This window comes from Lytechinus pictus, chromosome 3 (assembly GCF_037042905.1).
Source record: "Lytechinus pictus isolate F3 Inbred chromosome 3, Lp3.0, whole genome shotgun sequence".
Taxonomy (NCBI): Eukaryota; Metazoa; Echinodermata; class Echinoidea; order Temnopleuroida; family Toxopneustidae; genus Lytechinus; species Lytechinus pictus.
This window is the reverse complement of record NC_087247.1, coordinates 48,446,724-48,467,446: the sequence shown is the minus strand read 5'-3', so window position 1 is coordinate 48,467,446 and position 20,723 is coordinate 48,446,724. Positions and strand designations below refer to the sequence as shown.

General features: G+C 34.3%; 1 protein-coding gene across 1 annotated transcript; it reads right to left on the bottom strand.

The window, feature by feature from the left end:
• Positions 1-81: 81 nt before the first annotated feature.
• LOC129255535 (ralA-binding protein 1-like) lies at positions 82-19,378 on the bottom strand. Its single transcript, XM_054893883.2, has 12 exons — positions 19,366-19,378; positions 14,767-14,970; positions 14,022-14,140; positions 12,676-12,806; positions 12,037-12,096; positions 10,154-10,235; positions 9,419-9,475; positions 7,958-8,126; positions 7,290-7,499; positions 6,544-6,764; positions 5,917-5,979; positions 82-5,537 (listed from the first exon to the last, which is right to left on the bottom strand). The coding sequence occupies exons 1-12, from the start codon at positions 19,376-19,378 to the stop codon at positions 5,139-5,141; spliced, it is 1,728 nt and encodes a 575-aa protein (XP_054749858.2). The 3' UTR covers positions 82-5,138.
• Between the last annotated feature and the right edge of the window lie 1,345 nt (positions 19,379-20,723).

The window sequence follows — 20,723 nt, the reverse complement described above, 5'->3', positions numbered from 1 at the left end:
GAACTCGAAAACAAACCACTACAATGCCCACATAACATGACCACAGATGAAAATGGGATGGTTTGTTAATTTCATTGAATATTTATTTCCTTTTTTTTTCAGTAAACATATACATATCATTGTATTTACACTACAACATTATAGATAAAAGTAAGTACACGAATGAAACCAAGACTGTTCAACAATCTAAATTATACACGTATGACATCAGATTTGTAGGGGAGGGGGTTAACTTTCTTTGCATATAACAAGAATGTCACAATTAGTCTTATTCAGGTATAGAGCAATATTATGTTGCGGTTTTCAACAATAAACCATTACTAAGTTTATCAGTCTTCTTCCTGATTACAAACTTGGTAAATTCACAAAAGGCCTTTGTATCAGACTGGTACATTATCCAGTTTTGTCTCTAGTGCAGGTAACTTGCTGGTTTGTGAACGGGAATATTTAAACATTAAGTGACGGCAAATATCAATTCCAATTATACTGTCTGCTCAAATTATAAAGAGCTATAAATTGATACCATGGTCAAATTAAAAATCTTGGACTACATGTATCTCTCCCACAAAAATATTTTCTCATCTATATCTGACTGAGTTAAGGGTGATAGACTGAAACATATTCTCTGCATTCATTGTGAATGAATCAATAACTGCATTATTTTATGTTTATTGGTGAGATAATGCCTTGGTGGGAAGCATAATTTTTCTACATTTAGAAGTACTTAAGATGACACGAAATCTAGAGTCCTGCTCTAGCAACATGATGAGATGGTATCTATTTTCATAATGAAGTTCAACTTCGAAGTATTACAATAAAAAGGGGGAAATATTGGAGTCTATTAAAAATCACTCTCCCTTTGACAAAGCAAATTCATCTAACTTCGTATTGGAAAAGTATATTGAATTATGTGGGAAGAAGATACGGTAATAGACAAAACATGTCACCAAGTATTCTGATGCACTATGTTCCACTAGATATATGATGAATATTGTGAATATTAATAAGAACAAATTACGAACATTTGAAATGAAATCAATTATGATAAAATTCCGAATAGGTAAATGCACAACAGATAAGGAGCTAATATTACATTATAACAGTACAGCCTCTACACATTTAGATTGACTTGAATACAAATTATTACAATATGTGCTAACACACAAGTAGTAGTATGTAGTATACTACATAAAGTCCCGGATCAATAAGGTTTCATGTCTCAATTTCTTTTAAGGAAACCCCTATTTTGTTAAAATGACCAGATTATTAATCAAGTGATGCCTTAACCATAACCCAGCTTTCCATCTAATTAAAAAAAAAAATGCAAGGCTATTTTAAAGGTATGCCTATCCTAGTGGATACAGCAATAAAACAGTCATCTTTCTTTTACCAATCACTTGAACACATCACGATCTTTGAGTTATTAGAATTTGTTGCCCAAGGAGCGATTAAGTTCCTTCAAATGACCACACAGGTCAAATTCTGGTAATGCTTTACAAGTGTGTTCATATACATGACATGGCAAGCAAAAGAGGAAATCTCTGACCTAATCAGAACCTATCGGCAGGGGGGGGGGGTTACAGTAACTAGATAAAACAAGGGCTCATAAATTGCTTTATGTTCAATACAAAACGTAATTTTAAGAGGGCAGAAACTATATGTATTCTACTGCACATTTTAGGACTTCTAAAATGCTTTTTATTAATGAAATAAATGTTTTTGAGTTTTGATTTAAAATTATTTACGGATTGTGCTTTCCTAACTTCCAGGGGTGAGCTATTCCAGCTATTTTGCATGAAAAGTAAAGAAAAATAACTTTCTTTTGCAGAAATCTTCATTTCTGGGGTCTGTAAAGTGACTTTTAGCATGATTGAGACAAGTTTGTATGCAACGGCAAGGATTCTAAATTTTCTGTTTTCCTCACCCTGTAAAACAGTAATTTCTAGCAATATTCTTTTTGCAATGGAATTTTATGGCCATTAAGTGATAGTTAATTTACACTTTACTACTTCCCACTGACAACTTATTTTTTTTATTACCCTCGGATTTGAACATAAACCATTCATTCCAGTATGAAATTAGTTAAAGCAATATAACATGATTTGAGAGTAACAAACAAGTAAAGCACTGAAAAATTAATCAGATCAGAAGAAAAATAACGAAGTTCTGGCATTTTAAATTGTTTACTACTTTTTAAAACAGTTGTATGCATGTCACATGATATGCAATGAGTAGGCTTATGATGTCATCACCTCACCTTTTTCTCTTTTATTACATCATATTATAATTATTAATTTTTCCACTCTCACTACGTAAAAGCAAGACAGACTACTGATATAATGTCTTGGATCATCATTGCTGCAACTTACACATATTTCACTACAGTGATAAAACATGATTTTTAACATTTAATTTAAAAAATGAAACAGAAAGTGAGTATGTGACATCATCAGCTTACTCATTGCATATTCATGACAATATGCAGACAATTGTTCCACCAAAATAATTCAAAACATTGAAATTAAATAACTTAGTCATTCTTCGGTCAATCTTTTTTTTAAATTGAAGTTTATTATTTTGCTTGTTTGTACTTTATCTATCTTCTTTATTTATCCTTTTTTTTTTGGGGGGGGGGGCTGAAATACCCCTTCAATTGCTGATGTTTGCTTGCATGACTGAATAAAAACTGAAAGGTTAGGTTTGTTATTTTGGCCATGATTGCATAAAGCTTGCATACATTCAAGAATCAACTGATCACTATTTCGTGCAGTTTCTATACCATATGACACATGGGTGAAACAACACAAACACAGCTCACTTGTCTTATGATGAAGGATTTAGTTAGAATTTACTTATAAATGTATATAAGTCTAATGTAAGGATAAGGATAATATGATTAGTAATTAGTATAAAGCTAGTAATTAGGTTTTAAGGTTTTGCAGAGATGCAAACATTAGTGGGAGCTTTATATATGCAGAATCCTTTTAATACATGAAATATGGTTTTCATACACAAAAAGAGTATGCAAAATATAAGCCCTGCAAAGACATATGTCTCACTAATGAGGAACACTGGGATTCTAGTACAATGATTGAATATTTAAAAAAAAAGTGGGTTCTTATCAATTCATACATAAAAAATAAAAAATTTCATCCAGCTTGATCCGTTGGTTAAGGTTGGTACAAACGAAAATCTTAAATATACTGCTGGGTTTATGTAACGACAGATTTTTGTAATCCCTTTCCACTGATCAGTTGCATTTCCAATATGTTTTTTATTTGTTATTCAATATTTAGTTGTTCCTGATGTTTTAATAAATCAAGACATAGAAAATTAATGCAAAAGATTTGGATTGTCCTTAAAATAAGATTTTATGATTTTGCAGATGTGCAGACTTTTATAAATCAAGCATCCTTACATACTATATAATGTTCAACACTGAAAGAAAGAGAGAGAGATAAGAAAAGAAGCCCTCCAAGGATTCGGGCACTACATATAGGTATGTTATTTAGCAGCCCTTGAGAATATTGGTTGAAATTATACAACAAAAAAAAATCCTTTCATAATTCTTATGAGCTTCTTTGATCAATATATTTCCTAATCATTTAATGAAGTCTCTTCTTTCACCATGCCACACCAATAAAGACTCAACTGCACAGAACTCAGTGTCAACCTAACCATTAAAGGGGGCCTCCAATGAACCTCATTTTAATTGTTTACTGTGCATTGTTGCCATGGTAAAGATGTCATAATCACTATTACAAGTTTCATTTGTTCTGATATGGATTCAGGGAAATCTTTTAATAGATTCTAACCTTTTAGGTTTAGATGAACAGTTGTTAAGAAACAGAAGGTGAGGTATAGTTCAGGGCTATGACAATGAAAAAAAAGAGGCAATATGCAGGCAAATATGTTGATAGTATTCAACTGCCTTATTAGGGAATACTGTGCATTCATGACAACATCAACTACATAACAAACAAAGGTTTAAGTTGAGCACATAATTTGATTGTGTTACACAAAGAGGAATAGTGATCAGTATACGTATTCTCCTTCTTTATGTTAAACCATAATCATTATACAGCACAAAATGCAGTGGACACTTTTGGTTTCGTTTCTATAAAAGAGATCGACAGAACGTACCTATGATATATGGATCAGGATGTAACATTATCATTCCAATTCTCATTGAATGGAGTCAGAAACAATACATTCAAGACAAATTACTACAGGAATATATGGCAAGAATACACTGGTGGGGTAATAAATGATAACTAGACCAACAGGAATAACAAAAATATTAGCTGGACTGTTTTAATGCTGATCGTAACGGTCCCAAATAGGTAAAACAAAACATAATTCATCAATCATTACCTTAGTATACCGAAGGGAGGAAAGAATTATAATTATGAACTGTATGTAACATCCTGTAGATTCTATCAGATCCAGATAGTAACAATTCATAATTAGGGTGCATACATGTTACCTTATTATAACCTTGCAAGCAGGGATGGCGGCACAGGAGGGGTGTACCCCCCTCCGGACCTCTATTTTCAAGTAGTGAAGAAGAAGAAAAAAAGAAGGAAAGGGAAGAAACAGGATTATTAAAAAGATAATCTGGGGCCCGTTTCATAATAAAGCTGCTCGAAAGATACAAATGACTTTACGCACGACTGGTGATCCTTTCTTGTTCTAAATGATATTAGTGCCAGGTTCCAGTCGTGCGTAAAGTTGTGCGTAACTTTACGAACAGCTTTATGAAACATCTTTGAGGAAGTCTTCAATACCAAAATTTTTCAACGGGGGGGGGGGGGGGGGGAGGGTGAAATAAAACTTAGGTCGTCTTGCTCTTCATTTGAAATGCCATTGCTCTTGCAATGTGCAATGCTGAAATGCTTATACAGCAAACAACTACTTACTTTTAACCTACATTCAAATACACCTTTATTACTCCTTACCTACAATTGAATTCACCATGATATGGGTACTTACCACAGGAAAGACATAAAATATTGGCTTTGAGGATTACAAGTTCAAACATCCAGGACTTTCCTATTCATTAGAGATTTGCTTAAGCTATATCGAGTGGAGAGAAAACATAAGAAGTCAATCCAATTTCATTTCAAGTATCATCAGTCTCACAGAGCAGTTTCCTCTAGATGTCTCTCTTGAGTGTTCTCCTTCTCTGTGGGGACACCAGACGATGCGCTCCCTGTACCTTTCTCTATCTTCTCTTCTACTCCTGAACTATTATTGGAATTCATATTTTCATTCTTGTCGTCTACGCCCTTACTTTCAGATATGTCCTTCTCAGTTGATGATTCATTGATAGGTTCAGCAACTATTGCAACTTTCTTGGGTTTACCAGAGGGATCTTTCGGTCCAGATTTTTGTTTGGCTAAAGAGTCTTTGATCCCAGCTTGGGCAAGTGCCTCCAGCATCTGTGGCATCTGTTCCTGTAATTTGATCTGGACACGAAGCTCGGCGCAGGCCTCACGTTCGTTGTGGATGTTGTGACTCAACTGCATGTTTTTCCGCTGTTGAAAAAAAAATGGCAAAAATTAAGCTTTAAAAAAAAAGGTAGCTGTATTTCAATTGATAAAAGTTAATAAAAACTTAATAATCATTAACATTTTAAATCTTAATGCAATCCCAAATTTTCTATTTCTAAACATTTCTATTCCAGCATATCTTTAGAAATTTATTCTCCACAGATAAATACTGAATTAAAAGCATTTGTTAATAAACTAGCAAAAACCAATTAAATTACAAGGATCGTTTCAGATAAGCAATGCCTACGTTCGTCACTATTTGGAATAAATCGTGTTTATTCCTGACTCGAAATTTCATGTTGATATATACTACTCTTGATGTGTATGTTAAAGATAGAATGGATATTCTTGGAATCCTACTTACTCTCAATTCCTCATTTTCTCTAATAAGTCCTTCTAAAATCTTCTGTAGCTCATCTTCATCCTCCTGTTAGAGATTGTCAAGGTATATATATGGAACTTCAGAAAATAGTACTGTTAATCGATATAAGTACTTACTATATCTCTCTCCCTCTCTCTGTGAAAATGATTCATTTTCTTAATCATGGCAACACTCCCTGGTTTTCATTCCTTTTTTTTGCTTTATTCCCCTGCAGATTGCAGAACCAGAACCGATGTGTATTTACATCATAGAGGAGTTGAGACTGGACACACGACACATTTCAGGTCTTGGCATTAATGTAATGCATGTAAAGACAGCCCAGATTAAATTCATCCTGAGTGGTGTTTCACAAAGATTTAAGTGTGACTTAAAGTTGCACTTAAATTCCTAATTGCATTGGTCAAATCATGCTCAGAGGATGCACACTACTGCATATTAATCAATGACATTGCACATTACATATGTGCATAGCCATATCTTAAAATCTTTGTGAAACACCCCCTCCACCCCCCTGTTATATTGTGAGTTTGCCTCCATTCCCTCATTGCCTTCCACACAGGCTGGTAAAAATGAAGAAGTGACTCCTTGTTGATATCTTTGAAAGGATACACTTTCACTGCTGCTCTCTGATGCCACTGAGCTATCAATGCTATCGACTGAAGCACCTCTCCTCCTAGCTGTTTGCTTAGCTTCAATGATGGCAGACTGCAAGTTGGCTATCTCCTGTCGTTCTGCCTCAATGCGCTTCTGAAGTTCGTTGCGGATGTTCATCAGCTCATCATGCTCTGCGACCACCTCCGCTTGTGACAAGAGAAGAAGCTTCATCATTTCTAGTGAATGAGGAAACAGAAGAGACAGTATAGGTATTGACACTCTGCATACATGAAATAGATATCTCAATGAAAAGTCTACATTAAAAATTTGCACCAATATTATGTTAGAAACTATACTCCATGAGATTTATAAACCACCCCGTATCCTTTTTCTCTCATTGCTCATAGTAATTTGCTCAGTCTACGACATCATCAATTTAAAAAAAAGATTTTGCAGCATTATACCTCACCTAGTATATAAACGAATTCGCATTTAACAAAGACACCTTAAAAGTATAGTATTCATTTGAAAGTAACTGAAAATTTCAGATTTATTTTTGTAAGATTACAAACTCCATACAAAGTAATAGCATCTAATGACAACAATTTCATTTTTCACTACCATCAACTGATCAATAGATGTTGGCCTATGTAGCAATTTTTACTAAGTGCAAAGGACAAAACTGGACATATAAAATGAAGAAAACTTATCAAAACCATCCTCATCTGAACAGAAGTAAAATAACCCACACAAGTAATTACCTAAATCTGGTTCAGGTTCTTTCTCTTCTTCTTCATCTTCATCTTCTTCAATCTCAACTCTTGATTCTTCTTTGCATTCCTCCTTTTCCTCCTCTTTGACTGGTGGTTCCTCTTCTGTTTTCTCTTCAGTACTATCAACCTCATCACCACCAGTAACAGGTTCATTTGGCTTGTCCTCTGGTGCCTGGGCATCAACTGGCTTTTCAACTTCTACTCATTTAAAAGAAAATAAATAAACTAGAAAATAATCTTCTGCTATTTCGATTTTGTAGATACATCACATTCAGGATCTCAGTTTTAAACAGATTTAACAGATAGGATAACACATGTAATATTTCATTATAATTTTCATTCCTCAGTGTAGTCAAAAGAATTTCAATAAAGAAAATGTGTTCATGTTGGTTTAGGCAAAAAAAATGCAGAAGTCTGGTACTTGACAGCAGACGGGAAACAATACCTTAACAAATGAGAGTAATGCTCATATGCATGAAACGACTGCTGAAAGGGTAAATTTATAACTTTCATTACGGGGGAGAGTTGTATTAAAACCCTATGCTCTAACCTTGTGTAAATAAAGAAACACTGAAACACCACAGTTCACAAGAGTATATGGATAGACTCACTGCCATAAATACTGTTTCTAATCATCAAAGCACAAACATACATACCAACAGGTTTCTCTTTGACATCATCTTTGAGTGTTGTTGGTGACAGAGACATTGTCTTTACAGGAGAACGTTCCTTAGATGAAGCTGATGATGTCTTGGTATCCTTGCTTTCTAGCTCCTTTTCTTTGGCTGCTAGTCTAGTTTCAGACACTCTCCTACTGACTCGTAACTAAAATATAGAATTTAGAATGTACAATAATTCATCATGTTACAGATTACTACATAATGGCTGCAGTGCTGGAATACCTTGACTACCAAAATTGTGGAACTTGATGGTAATGCTGCTTGTGACAACAAGATGTCTAGGATTTCCCTTCACCTTATGTGAGCAACTTGAGTCTGTACTAAGTAAAAGACATGATGCAATTGTTGTTTGGTTAAGGTGTTCTCCAGGGAGTTCTCCTTCAAGAGAGACGTGTTCCAGGAGAGAATGTTTGTCTCAGAATCCCATTCAAGTTAATTTTCCTTACGAGGAATTGTCCTGTTACAACTGACATCACATAAAGCGGTTCACCATGCAGTAAATCTATAATAAGGACAGTTGCTTTTATAAGAGATATGGTGCAGGAAAGGGAGAGATTAAATGATAAATTCAAAAAGTAAAAAGATACTATGGCTTTAACAATCACTATCACATTATGATCCAATAAAGCTCAATAGGATAAAAGCTATATTTTTTTCAAATCAACCCCCAATTCAGGTAGAGTGTAAACAAATTTCTTGCAGAACCCCACTCTACATCTCCCAGTGGAGTTTGATGGATATTGACAATCACACAGCTGCAAGGCCGTAACACCCCAACAACAGAATAATGAATGGATACCCGATGAAAAAAATATGCCTACATGGAAATAATCATGCTAATACTTTTAGTGTAATATTTTGCAAGTCATTGCACATCAGTCCCAGTCTAAATCTGGGTATTACGAAATGTTCACTAAATATAACCAACTGGTCATCTTGGCGAGTTTTGTTTCATCACAGCTTCAATGAAGAGCAGGGGCTCTGTATTCCGAAAGCAGGCATGAACAGATGGAAACCAAATATTAAAGGGAAAGTCTAGTTATACGAAAGGGGAAAGCCAATCTTGTGAACTTTCAAATTCTTTTATCGTTATTGAATAAAATATTTCATCAAAATAGTCACTGCGATGGACTGCTCTTAGGATACTATTTTATTCCCATAATGACAACATAAGAAAGCAGCTGGGGAAATCCAGCAAAAATTTTCAGTAGTCCCATTCATGCATCTCTGTGTGCAGTGCACATTACCCTTAATGAAATAAAATTAATTTCTTATTGTTTTATAATTTCAAACTTTTACAACACACTCCACTTCTAACTGTGCAGAATAATCAAGAATTTCTATTCCCTTTGAACAAGTTTCCTCTAAAATTCTGATTCTGTCTTTATCTGTAAACATGAATATGTTGAAACCAAATCACAAGCACTGTATTCCTACCTTTCTCTTGAGCTGTGTGACTACTCTCTGTACCTCCCATAGATTATCTTCCGTACTCTGAAAGATAAAGAGTTTGAAAAATGACACTTTACCCATAAATGTTGCCAGAGATCTGTGTTAATATCATGTATCTCACTTTCCATCTAAAAATCTAATTTGATCATTCATTCTAGGGCCTTGTAAAAGCATGCATGAAAATCAATAGCAAAGGATAGAATTGTCATATTATCTGTCTCCAAAAGTTATTGGCTTGCAATATCATTTGCAGACATGCCAATCTCCCGTTAGAGATTCAAGGCTGTAGTAACAATACCCAGTCAATACACTGAAGTTAGATGCTCCATACACATGAATGAATACCAAGCATGGACTGATTTCAATCTTACAGATCAGATTCCATGTACGACTAATCCATGTTGAGTAATCCTCCTATTTCTGTCTACTAACATGATTTCAACTTGGATTACTAATAATGGCATCTACCTGATTCTGTTGGTTAAAATGCACTGTACTCTTTTTTATGCAGCTCAAGCATTCAAAGATAAATACATTCAAATGGATTTTTTTTACAATACATACAATTTGACCTCTAGCATTTTTTGGACAATGCTCCAAATTAAGATGAAAATTAAACTATCCCTATTTCTTAATAATGTTCATTGAAAGGAAGTTAGGATGTCTGTATAATATTAGAAAATTTATATTTATGAATTCAGATTGAATCTATCACCATACCTTATGAGCCGACCCTCGATTTAGCTCCTCATGCATTTTGGCAAGAATTAATTCATGTCGTAAAAGTTCCTCCTCAAGCTCCCTATCAAAGAAGCGAGAAGAGAAAATATTCACAGAAATTAAGAACACTTTAACATAACAAAACATACTGTTGCATATCAATGTTTAATACTTACTCTTACAATAAAGAGTGAAAAGAGCTTAGTGTCAATATGCATACTTTATCAAGTCAATCATTGGATGATGAAAGTAAAGAGGAAACAACAGAAAATGGTTAGAGATATACCAGGCTTAATTTTTAGGAGTACAAAAGGATAACACAAACAATAATGACAAGCATCATATAGTATTTAATGCTTCAACTAATTGGTCATGTCCAGATAACAAATATTGTGTATGACCTTCATCAGGAGCATCGTCTGTCTGAGAAATAAAGTGATGTCAAGTGTACCATACACAACTGTGAATTTAAGTCTGACTTTGCTCACACTGAACTGCTTTTGAACACCCTCAAGATTTCTGTAAGTCTGTCCCTCGCTAGCATGATATCTGTGATATCAAAATCTGTGTACCCTTTGCCATGAAACTTGTACTGCTAATAATAGAAAATGTGACCTTCTAAATGTACATTAACCTATGAGCAACCAACTTAATGTCACGAGGAGGGGTACCAGGATTTCAAGCTTTTTAAGAAAACAAAGTTCCCTCATTCCCTGATTTACTATGGACAACAATTCACTGACATTAGTCACAATTCACTGACATTAGTCACAATTAACAGTTGAGTGCAGCACAATTTGGATAAAATAATTTTCCCTGATTTCCCTGATGGGCTGGGAATCCTGGGTACTATACATTTTCAAATTATGGACTGATACACTCTTCATTTTTAACCAACTCAATCTTTCACATCTTAAAAATCTTCACTATGAGTCAAAGTGTACAAAAATTTTATGTTTAAAACATATTAATCTACCAACAAGCAGACAATGGTAAAGAAGACATCCATATGATATAAACCAGCTCATTATAAAAACATTTTATCATGATAGGATATGATGTTCAATTTAAAGAGTGTTAGTACCATGTACATTGACAAAGATTTATAACACACCTACCCATCTCTAGCACAATTTCATAGTTCATAAATACTAATAACAGAGACATGGGTCGTATAACAACTTGTTAATTCACGAGTTGGAAAAACCATGTGACCATATGCTTCTAAACCAACAATAAGTCACCAAGCAAGGTTCTTCGTAATTATCCTCAAAAAATGAAAAAATAAAATTCAGGAAATAAGCAGTCAGCCAGTTGAAGACTATGAGTTAAAAGCTTTTTGGTTTTGAACATAATAGATAGGGCCGAAGGAGGGAAATTAATTTATTGACTATAATTGATTTAGTGTTCTAGCGGTTTCCACTGTGTAACTAAGTGTCCAAATTTAATTTCACAATTGCCAAGGGGTTGACAACGAGAGGTACATGTAGACTAGGAGGTATCAGTAAATCAAATAGAAATAATATTTGCTCAAGATACTTGCAAGCGTGGCACTAAATATCAATCATAGATTATCATATCTCACAAAAGTGATGTACACGTGCATGAAGACTGTGCTCGACAAATTATTCAGTTACATGTACATAACTACTATCCGCTATGTAACATGATGAAATCATTATTCTGCATCTAAAGATAAACAAGTACACTTCACTTCGAGCAAAAAGGTAATCATTTCTGTTTTGAAGAATCCATACAATGTACAAGCTGGAGCTGACCTCTGTCTTGCGGGAGAAAGCCAATAAACAAGCAATAATTATCTCTTAGTTTCATTGTTTTTACTTCCCCAATCCTATACAATGAATGACATAATAGTTACTTACGCTGTGGTATCTGGAATTTCAAATGTAGTCCCTGGTATCCATTCAAGAGGTTTAGGGCACCTGGATAGGATTGAAATAACATCAAATATTAAACCTGCATCAAATCGTTTTCCATCTTAATCACAATATCATGGAATTTGAGCATTTTTACTTATCAAATCTACCTAATTCATGCTTTCAATACTCTATGAAATTTGTGAAAGGTAAGTCTTGCATCTTGAACAAAGGCCAAATCATTTTCAAATTGTACACATCAACTAACTGATATGATCGTAGCGATGATTCGGAATCAATCAAGCATTCTATCAAAAGAGAAATCTTATCATTTATTTCATTGGACCTGAATGGCTATTCAAAATGTCAACAAATGTATTTCAAGTGTCTCTTTGTAGTTACAGTAGATCTATTGTGAATTATTTCCAAATCCCATCCAAATAGGCTGCACAGTGAGGCATTATACTAATCATTTCGTTTTAACTTTCTTGGAAACCAAAGCTCACAAACTTCTTGTAATATTTTGGAATTTTGATTTTAATGTTTTTTTGGCTGCCGAGCTAAACAATGCCAAAACTGCATCAGAGACTGAACCCATAACCCTCAGTATGTCAGGCAATAAAACAAATTGAATGGTGTACATACCTCTTGAGTTTGACATCACTGAAAAACTCCTTCCAATACGTGAATAGCAGGTTCATAGTACGGTGGCTTATCCTCAAGGTAGGACACATGACGATGGATAGGTTCTGTATTGTCATCTTGGTATCCTCTTTCTATCAAATTGGCAACAAACATGGAACAATGATTAACTTAAAGAGGATAAGTACCATGCTGTGAAATAAAAGGAATGATCCTTAACAAAAGCTACTCCTGAAGCACATAAAAGACTAAGAATACATAAAAAAAAACATTTTATCATGTCTTCAACCAGCACAATTTCATTATTTTACCTCACAAGAAATCTATCCTTAATTATAGCTATAGCTACAGGCATTTATAATCATATAATATATCAAACTGCTTGGCTGAAACAAAATGCACAGCTTTATAATGATCATAATAATGATAATAATAATGATAATGATAATGATAATAATAAGTCAATATAGAAAATTTATTCCCAATTATAAACAAGGCAAATGCTGTTAGATACCCTAATATGTCTTCCTGTACGATTATAAATAGAAATGTTTAAAAGGTAATGTTGAAACAGCTTAAACAATTAAAATAAAAGAATTTAATACATTTTCTCCACCAAAAAGCACACATCAGAATTCATGACAAACACTCCTGAACAATCTTTTCGGTTCATGGAAAAATTTCCATGGGCTGGGGGCGATTTAGCCCCCAAAATGTAGAGCCCTGGAAACTAAAAAAAAGGAGTCCTGGGGAGCGTTTCATCAAGATTTTTGTCCGACAAGTTGTCAGATCTGACATCTTTCCTTGATTTTGATTGGCTGTGAGGCACTGTTACTATGGTAACTGTCGGATAAAACAGGACTTGTCGGATAAAACGTCCGACAAGTCCTTTCATGAAACGCTCCCCTGGAAATCCCCATTGTTTGCAATGTTAAAGCTTATTAAATGTTGCAGATTTAGGAAGTAAATTGTGAAAAGTAGCCCCTGAAGAAAAATATAAATATATTTGCCTGTTTGAGTTATAGTTTCACGCCCCATGTATGCCTTTTAATCAAGACAATAATAATAATAATTTTATTAGGAAAATAATGAACTGAAAGAAAGCTGCACCATTAATCTGTGCTCAGTGGCCAGCGATGCTTTGAACTTAACAGATTACCAAAGAATATAATGATGTTAACATTTTCATTCTGCTTTCAAGTCACAGCATCACTAGTGAACAAGCACATATATATGCAGAGTGTATCATCTTGACAAAATGTCATAGAAAGTGTAAATAGGTTTGAGGCTATAGATCAAAAGATGATTGGGGCAATGATTTTAAATTTTAGAATGACTCTCTTTCTTACCCTTTCTAATATATGAGCCAAGTGGACTATTGTCCATGAAAGAAGGGTGTAGTTACATTTGGGTAACTGGGCTAGGAGCTTCTTGAATGCCCCTATTCTCTCTTGTGCTGCGGTTAGACCTGGATAATGAATTTGGGTAAATAAAGGTAAACTAGTAAACAGAAAAGACCTGGGTTCTGTAACACAAAGATTTGAAGTTGATAGTAAACAAAATGTTCACAACTGATTGCATCGGGCACATTCAGTTGTGAAATGTATCAGTTTTTACACTTTGTGTTTATGGAACCCTGGGCCTTGTTTCAGCTACTAACTACCATCATAAACTGGCGAAATCATTGTATCTTACTGGCTAAACGTAAAACTGTCTGATAAATTTTTATCATTAAAAAAGTCATTTTTTCTTTCTTTATTTACATAAATTCATCTTGAATATCAAGCACTTGCTTTAAAGGTGAAATGTAATATTGGGGATGTTTAGCAAAAGTGAATCTCACTATGACTTTGGCCTACAAGCAGGAATCTGGCTCTGCATTTATTCTCTACATATATTTCTACTTTCTCTACTCATTTCTACAAAGACACAATGATGGGGGAACAGGATAGTCAATTACAGAATCCTAAATAAAGCAAAGCCTAAAAAAGTATGGAGACTGTTCATATTAAAGCTCGCTCTCAAACAGATAATGATATTCATCTTCTCAATTTACATAATCTGTTCCCTCCCAATCATGTCTTGCCAACGTACCTGCAGAATGTTCAAATACTGGGGTAAATCTTGAAGTCAAGATTGTGTCCGGCAGTTCTCTGAGATACAATTTAAAGAGACTAGTGACAACGGTGGGATCATGGTCCCTCAGGTTCACTTTCTCGTCATTGTTGTACTGGGCCTTCAAAGCCTCCACCTTTGATTTCACACCAGAAAGACGGTAGATCCCGGCTGTTGCTAACCCTGTGCAAATAACAAATAAAAAGAAAAAATAGATCTGACATGATTCCATACCGTAAGTAACGGTGTATTAACCGCACCTTTTTCTCGGCGGGACAGAATCAAAAGTCGGGGGTGCGGTTTATACACGGTGACAGGTCTGAGCCAAGCCAATCTCAGCCCGATACCACTACCAGTTTTCAACTCGCGTCGGGTGGCCGAGCGTAGCCGCTTGGGGCAATCCCGTTTAGAGGGGTATGAGCCGCGGGTATAAAAGGGAAGCAACTATGACTACCGGTATCTGCCGTAAATGTCCCTCAAAGTTATATCACGGTAACAAACGCACCTACCTTCATGAAACTGACTTTTTTTAATGGTGTGACTCTGTCTTTGTTGTCATTTTTTAGTCATCGCGGCAAAGTTCAGACGCCAATCGATCGCACAGCGCGGTGCAGCTAGCCGAATAAGACATGCATGTGTAATGTTTATCGCAACGTCAACGTAAGCTGGCGCTTTACCTTTCCGTGGAAGTTATTTTGTTTGACAAATTATTGGTATTATTTGACAATTAATTTCTTTCATTTGCCTTTCCTTCATTTCTCTCTATCATCCATCATCTCAAAATCAATCTTTAATCCCCATCTTCACTCCTTCCGACTTTTTATTTTTAATTATTATTCACTTTATTCCCGCCCAGAGCTCCCATTGAAAATACGGTATACCGGTACTAGCATTTTTTTTCCTATTTTGCTGTCTGTAAGACACCGCCACACACGTACTGAGAACTACCGGTAGTGGTTCAAAGCAGACAAGAAAAACACCTGAACAAAATCGCAAATTTCTCGTATCTTGAACCTTCCCGTATTCCCTTGTCTAAAATTCATGTCAAGACATTGAATGCTAGACAGAATTCTGAAAGCAAAAGTGGGGCTGTGATGCAGGAAATATGATATGAACGATCTTCTCGTATGGGTGAGCCCCCATGTTGATGCTGGTATCGGTACTTGCAATGAACACCGGTACCATATGTGTGTGTGTGAGGTGACTCGGAGTGTGGAACTGGCCAATAATATCGGCAACTTGCAGATAAGTGACGAAGCGCTGATTTCCCATCATTTTTTACCAGTAATTCTTCGATATTTTTTGGTTCTTGACTCTTTCTTAAATACGCATATTAGAGATAGAAAGTAAGTTTGATTAAATTTTTTTTTTAATGATTTTTTTTTTTTTTAATGATTTTTTTTTTTTTTTTTTTTTCCATCCGAAAATGGGGGGTGCGGTTAATACACGGGTGCGGTTAATACACCGTTACTTACGGTATATATTTGCTAGTTCCTAGGGTTATAAGGTTTCAAAATTCTTTGTGGATAGAAACTTACATGTAAAACATAATGAATCACTTCATTTTCTTCCATTCAAAGAATTACTTTTTCAAAAATAATTCATTTGATATTTATGACAAATATTAAAGCTCATGCAAAGTGCTGGAAGTAAAAAGAATTATCAACCGGAAAATGATTAAAAGTAAATATGAAGATCTGTATGCGATAAGCTGACTTTTCATTCATAATTTCTGGGGATTTTAAGAAATTTGTGCAATAGAAAGGCCGTTGTGTTGCTTCTGACTAGCTATAAATAAGTAATTCTATAACAAATTCTTGAAATGACTTGGGCATTTAAATAAAATCATCAAAGATTACAATAATGGTATTGCTACAGTCAGCAAACAATACTAAATCTCCAATCTTGCTATTTCATGTCTTCATGAAATCCAAAGATGTAAGAGATATCCTCCATTGATTCCTTCCTTGAGTCTAGATGGCTTATCTTCTAAACTAAAGCCTTGTATTTATGTTCATGGCTGCTTTATGATGAAACTCAGACGGATAGAGGAAAGAGGTTTACTTCCAATTCGTCTAATGCCAGTTCATCCAATTGCCAACTCGTCTACTATCATTTTGTCTACCATCAGTTTGTCCACTCACCACATAAGTCTACTTTCATTTAGTCTAATGCCATTCCATCTAATATCTAGTTGGTCCAATAGCCATTTAGTCCATATACCATTTGGTCTAATTGGACTAAGTGTGAATTGTGCACAATGAATGAGAATGAAATTGATATTAGACCAACTGGTTATGAGACGAAATGGTTATAGACGAAATGGTGATTAGACGAAGTGATGATTGGACCAAATGGTTATTGGACTAAATGGTTGTTAGACGAAATGTTGATGGACGGGATGGCATTAGATCGAATGAAAGTAGACCATGTGGTCAGTGGACCGGTTGGCAGTAGACAAACTGGCAATTTACCTAGGAAAGACTCCCTTAAAGGACAAGTCCACCCCAACAAAAATTTGATTTGAATAAAAGGAGAAAAATCCCACAAGGAAAACACCGAAAATTTCATCAAAATCGGATGTAAAATAAAAAAGTTATAACATTTTAAAGTTTCGCTCAATTTCACAAAACAATTATATGCACATCCTGGTTGGTATGCAAATTGGCACACTGATGACATCACCCACTCACTACTTCTTTTGTATTTTATTATATGAAATATGAAAAGTTCTAATTTTCTCCTCATTGTCATGTGAAACAAAATTTGATTCCTCCCTGAACATGTGGAATTACCATTATTGTATCAGTTTATGGTTATCAAGTTGGTCCTTATTGTCAAATCTGTAAATATGGAAATATTGTATAATTCAAACAATAAAAAACAAAAGAAATAGTGAGTGAAGGACATCATCGACTCTCTCATTTGCATATTGCTGAGTTGGGCATTTAAAGGGGAAGTTCACCCTGAAGAAAACTTGGTTGTAAAAATAGCAGAAAAAATAGTCAAAAACATTGGTGAAGGTTTGAGGAAAATCCGTTAAAGAGTAAGAAAGTTATTAGAGTTCAAAGTTTGGATTTGTGACGTCATAAACGAGCAGCTGCCCCATGTGTTATGTAATATAAAATGCATGAATTTCAAATTTTATATGGTTCCTGATGACTTAATTTTGTTTTCTATTCATGATCGGGTGTGGAATGATTTGTCTATTGATATACAACAGGTACAGTGAAAACCATTTTCAATTTTCTGAGAAAATGACATTTCATTGATTTTTTACCATTCGCTATGTAGGAATGCTGCTCGCATATGACGTCACAAATCAAATAATTGAAATTCTAATAACTTTTTAATTATTTGAATTTTTCTCAAAACTTCGGCAATATTTTTTATTATTTTTTCTGCTATTTTTACAATAAACTTTTTGTCAGGGTGAACTTCCCCTTTAACTGTTTTGTGAAAAATAAGCGAAATAAAAAATGTCATAACTTTCTTAAATTACATCCGATTTCGATGAAATTTGCAGCGTTATGTTAGTTTGATTTTTCTCTATTGATTCAAATCATCAATTTTCTTGGGTGGACTTGACCTTTGAATAGATGAAGACAAACTTACAAGTATAATATACATGATTTGTGTGACAAAAATAAGAGCTCCCGCACAGATATTTATATAATATTGACTGGCCTTGAGGGGAACATCAAATATGTCGCCCGCAACAGAATCATATTGGCCTGAGTCTTTAGACGAGGCCAATATGGTTCTTTTAAGGGTGATATATTTGATGTTTCCCGAAAGAAGAGCCAGTCAATATTATTATTATTACCTGAGGCTGTACAATGTGTAATTCAAGCTACTATTTGGAACAATTTATATGCCTGATTGCTCATCACTATTTCTGATTTCAGGTTATTCACGACTTTAGCGAAGTAACCCTTAATAAGCAATTGTGACGTAATTGTTACATTGCAGTCGTGCATCATGCATGGCGCACATACACTCAACGCGTAGAAATCTTGCGCTTGGGTTACGTTTGTGTATGCACTGGCCGCGCCGCGCATTATCAACAATGTGTTTGTTCATTAACTGGTTCCAGCCAGATTTCTCAAATACTGAAACTAGCGATCAAAATCGGCTCCTACAGTGCAAGCACACTAGCAGAAATATGGCCAATATTGCCCTCTGTTTTTGTACAGGATTCCTATGGGCAAAGAGGAGGGCAACATGGCAAATGTTCACCACGTCGGTCTCGGATTGAAAGTAGCGAGCGAAATATGACTTTTATTGATCTGCTAAAATACCTTGCATAGGTACTAATGTTCTTTGTTTCATGCCAAAATATTACTTCTTTCTGTCTACATAATTTGTGCATTCAAACAACTTGACCTGAGTTCCTGACTAACAGTAATTTGCATAATTTTCTTGGAGATTTGAAGTGTTTCACATGTACATTCAGTTTTCACTATTCCAACAATTCAGTTTGATTCCTTATTTTGATTTTCCTGAAAAATATCATATGATTTTAATAAACCTTTTTTCTCATGTACATACACAATAATTACTAGACATCCTTTATACCATGGACCTCCATGTTTATACTATCAAGTAGCTCTTTTGCAAAGTGTGAAGAAAATCAAGATCAATGAAATAACATCATAAACAAAAATAAATAAATATTGCGCATATAACATTGTATATTGATACTTCAATCCAGATTATAACTTAAAGATTCAATGACTCATGAAATGGAAAGTATTTTTGTTTTTGTGACAAACTTCCTTATTTTCATCTTTGATATATCTCAATAATGAATCATATTTCACCAGTCTAGCAAGTAAACGGAAGCTTATGAAGGCCTATGTAGCTTGAATTACAAGAGAGAGGCCAAAGTGGACAGCTTTGAGATGCTGTGATCAAAAAGTCAGTTTGCATCTTAATTCTTATTTCCTACATTACATGGCCTTCAAATAATTAGCTTGCAGACAAGTTAGTCAACACCTAATTTTAATTGATAAAAAGGGGTACAATCGTTACAGTATATAAAATGAATGACAAATATTTATATGTTTCAGCACACTGAAACATTGAATATTCAAACTAGGGAAGAATAAACAAACAAAATGTAAATAACTCCCAATTACTTAACACATAAAAAAAAAAACTTAATAAATACTAAAAAATATAAATGAAAGATATTAAAACTATTTAATGATTAAAAGAATAAAATACAGAATGAATAAAAAGTAAATGAAACAAACATTAAAATGATGATGAAAAAATATCAAAGATCAATTCAAGAAGATGAAAATATGAAAGTAATAGAACTTTGAGTTTATTCATATTGAAACACAACATTCTTCTTTAGGATGTGTTTGGTAATGAAACATGTGACAGCTTTTTATGCCCTGATGTGCCCATTTGATATACTGAACAATGACTAACAATGATGGCCTCATTAAAACTTAATGCACATTGTGTAGGTCGGACTATATGTAAGCCATAAAATACATGTAGTAAACAAAAAAAATAGCCTTGCTAATTATGCTATATGATTGGCATGGTAAAAAGAGCCTTCATGTAAAGGGCATGCAGGCCTATACATAAACAATACTACATGTACACATCAGTACAATGCATTGGTTGAGTTATAGATGTTAGGGTTATTAATTGGTTGGAAACTAATTGAAAGTTAACTTGTAATGGGGTATATGGAACATAAAGTTACGGTGAAATAACATTGTCTTCAATGGGATGAATGTTACAAACATGAAATTACATGCCATATATCAATAATGAACACTATTGTAAAAAAAAATGAAATAAACTAAAACTAAGCATCATAATCAAGGAATTCTGATTTACGATCATTTTTTCTGATGTTTCTCAAATTATGTTTGTAATTGTACATGTAGTTTGTATCAGTATAAACAGGGTGT

Excerpts from the sequence above, each read along its gene's own strand:
- LOC129255535 (XM_054893883.2), bottom strand. Across the intron at positions 14,141-14,766 it reads AGTATTTGAACATTCTGCAG|GTCTAACCGCAGCACAAGAG; the intron begins GTACGTTGGCAA and ends TTCATTATCCAG. Across the intron at positions 12,807-14,021 it reads TGGCTCATATATTAGAAAGG|AAAGAGGATACCAAGATGAC; the intron begins GTAAGAAAGAGA and ends CCAATTTGATAG.